Source organism: Diaphorina citri, unplaced genomic scaffold, assembly GCF_000475195.1.
Source record: "Diaphorina citri unplaced genomic scaffold, Diaci psyllid genome assembly version 1.1 scaffold755, whole genome shotgun sequence".
Taxonomy (NCBI): Eukaryota; Metazoa; Arthropoda; class Insecta; order Hemiptera; family Psyllidae; genus Diaphorina; species Diaphorina citri.
In genome coordinates this window covers 48,221-54,602 of record NW_007378188.1, presented here as the reverse complement: position 1 = coordinate 54,602, position 6,382 = coordinate 48,221, and the positions used below count along the sequence as shown (strand labels likewise).

At 36.5% G+C, this 6,382-nt stretch overlaps 3 protein-coding genes and 1 long non-coding RNA gene across 4 annotated transcripts in view; 3 read left to right on the top strand and 1 right to left on the bottom strand.

Moving 5' to 3' along the window:
* The window catches only part of LOC103511814 (RNA-binding protein NOB1), a 9,611-nt gene that overhangs the window by 302 nt on the left and 2,927 nt on the right, over positions 1-6,382 (top strand). The window contains exons 2-5 of the mRNA XM_026825461.1: positions 103-260; positions 721-926; positions 4,949-5,134; positions 5,791-6,018. Coding sequence (XP_026681262.1) covers positions 103-260; positions 721-926; positions 4,949-5,134; positions 5,791-6,018 — 778 coding nt within the window. The remainder of the gene's footprint in view (positions 1-102; positions 261-720; positions 927-4,948; positions 5,135-5,790; positions 6,019-6,382) is intronic.
* On the bottom strand, positions 1,865-3,981 carry LOC113468493. The gene is made up of 4 exons (XM_026825453.1): positions 3,796-3,981; positions 3,127-3,310; positions 2,460-2,640; positions 1,865-2,025 (listed from the first exon to the last, which is right to left on the bottom strand). Exons 2-4 carry the CDS (start codon positions 3,293-3,295, stop codon positions 1,911-1,913), a joined length of 465 nt encoding a protein of 154 aa, XP_026681254.1. The 5' UTR covers positions 3,296-3,310; positions 3,796-3,981; the 3' UTR covers positions 1,865-1,910.
* Positions 2,664-3,193, top strand: LOC113468499. The gene is made up of 2 exons (XR_003392234.1): positions 2,664-2,727; positions 2,962-3,193. It is a non-coding gene; the product is annotated as an uncharacterized LOC113468499 (long non-coding RNA).
* The window catches only part of LOC113468494 (V-type proton ATPase subunit d-like), a 19,522-nt gene continuing 17,680 nt past the window's right edge, over positions 4,541-6,382 (top strand). Inside the window, exon 1 of the mRNA XM_026825454.1 lies at positions 4,541-4,600. The gene's annotated coding sequence lies outside the window, so the exon portion shown is untranslated. The remainder of the gene's footprint in view (positions 4,601-6,382) is intronic.

Genomic DNA, 6,382 nt, shown 5'->3' with positions numbered 1-6,382 from the left:
TGTTCATTCAGACTGTCTGTAGGTACTCTGATTTTTTCCCCCCACTATATTAGACTCATATTGTCTGTGTTGTAGCATGTCTACATTAGGTACCTATTGAAGGATATGTCTTGATCTCACATTCCAGGATATTGGGGACAATGTTATTACTATTCCTGAAGTTGTAAATGAAGTCACATCCAAACGGCAAATCAGAAGACTGGTAGTATTGCCTTATGATCTTCAAATCAAAGAAGCTGATCCTGACAGCATAAGTTTTGGTAAGTTACTTTTTCTGAGGCCTTTCAAAACTCCATGTAAGAAGATATCTCTCTGTTCAGAGTAAATAAGTGGCCTTGGTATACATATATCACTTACTGATAATAGTGATAATGCCTTTTTCTAATATAAGAAAAAAGTTAATTATTTACTAAGCTCAAGATCTTGTTTCTAAGATGATACCTACCCTTTTCAAGTAAAAATTAAGATAATAATGGTATTCAATGTATAAAGAAAATATCTCTCTGTTCAGAGTAAATAAGTGGCCTTGGTATACATATATCACTTACTGATAATAGTGATAATGCCTTTTTCTAATTTAAGAAAAAAGTTAATTATTTACTAAGCTCAAGATCTTGTTTCTAAGATGATACCTACCCTTTTCAAGTAAAAATTAAAATAATAATGGTATTCAATGTATTATGACAAAAAATATGATACTTGGTTGTTTTTGTTTTTCAGTGACAGAATTTTCAAAGAAAACTGGAGATTACCCAAGCTTGTCTTCCACTGATATAAAGGTTATAGCTCTCACCTATGAACTACATAAACAACATATTGGAGTGGACAGTATAAATACAGAGCCCATCTCACGGCAAATATCTTACATCAATCATTCAGTTCTCACAGATAAAGAAGTTCTTGCTGGATTCTATTCTCCCTCTAGGGTAATGAAATTTTTTAATTGTGTTAAGCATAAATGCTTGTCAAAAATGTTGTACCCTTCTTAATGCACTGTGCTACAGAATTTTGAAAAAATGGCGCATAATCACTAACGGTCGATTAGTCTGACGAACCATATTGTTTGTGTTGGTGAAATCCACCATCAATTTGCCAGCTTCTCATATATGGACGCCATATTTTTTGGAAATCACTGGAAATCGAAATTGCCAGCTTCTCATATGAGTCACATCACGATCTGACTCATCCAATCTGGCAACAGTGCACTTGTCACATGTGTGAGTGGTGTGATTGTCACATGTGTGAGAGTGTGAGTGGTGTGAAACGAAAATGGAAAAGAAGTTCTTGGCTTCTTGGTTCTAATCTTTTTGATTTTCAGTTTCAGATTGTTTGAGGTCACTTTTAATTTCTCAATCAGGACTCAGGATCAGGACATTCCGAAATCTGGCCCATCTGGGTTGTTGGGTATTTTTTTGCTTATATCTTCCTGTATAACGTAAATATCACAACTTCACTTCTTCCTAGATAGTCTACTTACAAGTCAATTTTGAATTCATCACTGCTATCATCAGTTTAGTGGACTTTGAAGGCCCATCTGGGTTGTTGGGTATTTTTTTGCTTATATCTTCCTGTATAACGTAAATATCACAACTTCACTTCTTCCTAGATAGTCTACATACAAGTCAATTTTGAATTCATCACTGCTATCATCAGTTTAGTGGACTTTGAAGTAGACAATGTCCCTTTTTTTTTTTTTTTTTTTTTTTTTTTTTTTTTTTTTTCAAGGACTATGTCTCCCTGGGGAACTTTTCAAACAGAGACGATATCTGCTGCATATCTTTATGTCAAGTAAAAAAAAGTCCGTTCTTTTTCGTAGGTATCTGTTCTTGTTCTGAAACCCCCCTTCTCCGTTTCCCCTCCCCTTTTTCTCTAGTCACAGAAGGAGGCTACTGTGTATGATCAAAATGAACTTACGAGAGGGTTTGGTACAGAGTTTCAATATGATGAGACGAGTAAAGACCTTTCCATATTAGACTTGTAGATGGTACCTCCATGTCATCCTTTGAATCAATATCTACCGCCTCCCTGAAAAATAAATAAATCCTCATGTTTAAACATAAGGAGATTGCTTTCGTTGCTGAAAGTTCTTTACATTTTCAAGAAATCTGTGGTACAGAGTTTCAATATGATGAGACGAGTAAAGACCTTTCCATATTAGACTTGTAGATGGTACCTCCATGTCATCCTTTGAATCAACATCTACCGCCTCCCTGAAAAATAAATAAATCCTCATGTTTATAAGGAGATCGCTTTCGTTGCTGAAAGTTCTTTACATTTTCAAGAAATCTAATTGGCGCAGAAAGAAATCCGCTCGTAAAATTTGTAGCCAAAACCAAATGTCAGCCCAAAGCAATCACCCTAGCTAGGGCTGATTGAGAGGCTGACGAAAAACGCCGACCCCGTCTGTACACGGGAAAAGGCGAAGAAAAAGAAGATTGTAGGGACAGTAATGAACTTACATATCACAGTCTAACGCCAGTGCCCCCATCCATTCCAGAACATGGGCAGGCTTATTACTCGACAGGTCCGGAATACGTGTGTTGTATTTATGAACCACTTGAACGTGGGGAGGACACAGGTCTACATTGTATCCAGCCCTGGCCAGGTATTCTGCGATGGATGATGGACACACTCGTTCATCTGGAAGAATGAGATAAAGTTGTATTTTCTTTACGGAAACGAGGTCCGATTTTATTAGAAAATACAGGAATTAGTTAACCACTATAGGTAGCGTAGTATGTGGTCGCGCCTGTACTAAACCATTGGGTATCCAAGAAGACGCTTTTCCAACCATCGAAGATCAAGAGATGTTTCAGAAACGTCATCTTGAAGAACGTAACTGATTACATTCTACCTTTCTAGTTCGCGTCCATAAGTTATTGATACTTACCATCTGGCCTCCACGTTAAGATGACATCAAATGCAATCTTGGTCTCTTGAAATCTGGACGCTACCCTATAGGTAGCGTAGTATGTGGTCGCGCCTGTACTAAACCATTGGGTATCCAAGAAGACGCTTTTCCAACCATCGAAGATCAAGAGATAATTTTCTGAAACATCATCTTGAAGAACGTAATTGATTACATTCTACCTTTCTAGTTCGCGTCCATAAGTTATTGATACTTACCATCTGGCCTCCACGTTAAGATGACATCAAATGCAAGCTTGGTCTCTTGAAATCTGGACGCTACTCGTTGATAATGCTTTTTACGTGGACTAAAACTCGGGTCTGTTACATTAATACTGATCACTGGGGAAACATAAGACAAGACTTGCTTGTTAAAACTAGGACTCATCACAGGTTATTTACCTCTCACGGCAAATATCTTACATCAATCATTCAGTTCTCACAGATAAAGAAGTTCTTGCTGGATTCTATTCTCCCTCTAGGGTAATGAATTTTTTAAATTGTGTTAAGCATAAATGCTTGTCAAAAATGTTGTACCCTTCTTAATGCACTGTGCTTTTTTTTCTACTTGACCTGGACTTGAACCACCAACCTCCAGATCTGAAGTCCACCATGCTAAGCTAACCACTACACCACTTAGGTTGGTTACCTCTAAGGTAATAAAATAATACACAAGTCAGTATGAAGGTACTATGTGTCACCTCCTACTTCTCTAGTCTGACTCTCTGATATCTGACTGATATGGTCAAATCAGTTCTTTGTAGTCTTCAACGTTTTATGTTGTATTAATAAACTAAAACTCGGGTCTGTTACATTAATACTGATCACTGGGGAAACATAAGACAAGACTTGCTTGTTAAAACTAGGACTCATCACAGGTCACAGGTTATTTATCAATATCACCATGTTGTAATTTTCATAGTGCAACTAAACTACCTAGTATCGGGTAGTCTTTGTATTTATTTTACGCGCGGAAAAAAAAGTAAAGTAAAAATGTACATATTTAGTCGAATGATTGATTTTGTATACTTCTCTAGGAGATTGATTTTGTGACTGGGCCACAGAACTCACCCTTGGGAGGAGAGTGTTTTACAAATGAATTTTAAAAATTGCCGCCGGGACAGCTATCTCACGTCGTCCGAGCTCATCTCAGCCCTGTTCATAAACACACCCTGATTGATGAAACATGAAAGTAAAAGAGAGACTGAGAGAGAGACCTCAATACCCTTTGTTTGGACCACCCTAATAGTTGCTGCGATTCATGGCTACCTTCTTCATTAATTTTTCTCTGTGCGTCGCTTGAAAAAAAAGTTGCTGTTTGAGTGGGTGGTACTTGCTCTCTTCACATATGTCACCTTATCAGAAAAAAAAGAAAACTGCTCCGTTTTCAATTTTCCATTATCTGTAGGTAATTTATTTCAATCCTTTTAATTCTTTTTGGTTTAAAATGCAGGGTTGTACATTCAATGTCGATGGAGGATATCTGGAAGGACTGTGCCGAGGATTCAAGAACGGAATCTTGAAGCAAACTGATTATTTGAACCTTGTTCAGTGTGAGAGTTTGGAAGGTAAGTGGTTACGCCTTGTTTCTCCATATATTTCTTCAATATTATCTTGAACCAATGAAATCTCAAGAACGGAATCTTGAAGCAAACTGATTATTTGAACCTTGTTCAGTGTGAGAGTTTGGAAGGTAAGTGGTTACGCCTTGTTTCTCCTTATATTTCTTCAATATTATCTTGAACCAATGAAATAGTATTAATAATGAAAATTACATTACCTTTAATTTATACTTACCTCATACATTAATGACAACAATTGACTGTGGTGTTTGCTTGTATTAATAATGAAAATTACATTACCTTTAATTTATACTTACCTCATACATTAATGACAACAATTGACTGTGGTGTTTGCTTTTTTTTCTCTCTCTCTCTCTCTCCTGATAATTATGAATTGAGGTCTGCATCTAAATCTATGTCAGATAAGTATGTAAATTTTAATAATTAACCATGTCTACTCTATTGGTTGCTTTCTTTAGGGGATCAAAAATGAGAATACAGACAACAATGAAACCCACAACACAAATGATGAAGCAATAGAAGAATCTGAAGGCACTGGGAAGACATTTGAAGATTGTGTGTCTAGCAGTGATGAGTTAGAGAGGGAAGAAGCATCAGAGGAATATTATTCAGCTAATGAAGATAATGAAAAAACCGAACATCAGGTTTGTAGTTTTGTACCTAGAATGAACCATTAGGTAGATACATAGACTAAAAAAAAAACTGTTGAAAAGTCACCATTTAATAAATGAGGTGGTGATTATACACAGAGCTAGGATATTAAAAAGTCACCCTGTAAGAAATGAGTTGATGACTATACACAGGGCTAGGATAGACAAGACTTGAAAATAGAACAAAAAAATTTACATGAAAATAGTAGCTCTATGTATAATTTTATATTGTATAACCACAAGCTCAGAAGACCAAGAAATAGGTTATGTATTTGGGAAACTTTTTCTAATGAACTATAATATTTGATGTAGTGGTCTGTTTTGTATAATTTGATTTATTTAAACTGGGAAAAAGAGCATGACAAAAAATTACTGATCCAACAAAGTAGGTCCCAAAGGAAATCTCATATGCATCAAGTTGAGTATTATTGGTCTTTATTTTTAGGTACTGCTTGAGTTAGACTAGAGAGTTCCTTTATCCCACCCAAAAAATTACTGATCCAACAAAGTAGGTCCCAAAGGAAATCTCATATGCATCAAGTTGAGTATTATTGGTCTTTATTTTTAGGTACTGTTTGAGTTAGACTAGAGAGTTCCTTTATCCCACCAGTAAGATCTATTATTGCATAATGAGTCTTTTTTCGTTTTAGGAGTCACATGAGAATGCAGAATTAGAAGATCACACCCCTGAAGTGTTGCAAAAGATAGATCATGATGAAGAGGAACATAGTGATGACAGTGGCAATGAAGATGATGATGACGGGGGCGAGTGGATAACTCCTAGTAATCTGAAACAAGCACAGCGTACCATGGACGCCCGACAGTATGAAGAAAAGCCACTGGTGGTGTCGTGTGTGACCACGGACTTTGCAATGCAGGTGAGGAGCAAATAGAATAGAAAACACCTTGTTTATATTGTCAGAATGAGACTGAAAAGTCCCTTTACTCCCGCAGTCTAAACGAGGTCTTTACACTTCATAGGTACCTAAAGTTTAAAATTAAGTAAATAAAACCTTGTTTAAATAATAAAAAAGAAAAAAATAAGAAAGGGAAGGGGGAAAAATGGTTACCATCCTTTATTCTTACATTTAAATATATTTACCCACCATTTAATGCTACTTACTTACTCACATTACCCTCACCCAGTCTGAGTGGGGCTAGAAAAAGCCAGCAGTACGTGCCGGCACGCGGGGAATGGTTATTCATCCAAACACTAACCACGCGCAACGTTGGTCTACTTCA

What these genes read in the sequence shown, in the direction of transcription:
- LOC113468493 (XM_026825453.1), bottom strand. Translation starts at nt 3,295, where the DNA reads ATGAGTCCTAGTTTTAACAAGCAAGTCTTGTCTTATGTTTCCCCAGTG. An exon ending in CTTAACGTGGAGGCCAGATG is followed by an intron (nt 2,641 to 3,126) that starts GTAAGTATCAAT and finishes TCATTCTTCCAG; the next exon opens with ATGAACGAGTGTGTCCATCA. An exon ending in CTGGCGTTAGACTGTGATAT is followed by an intron (nt 2,026 to 2,459) that starts GTAAGTTCATTA and finishes TTTATTTTTCAG; the next exon opens with GGAGGCGGTAGATATTGATT.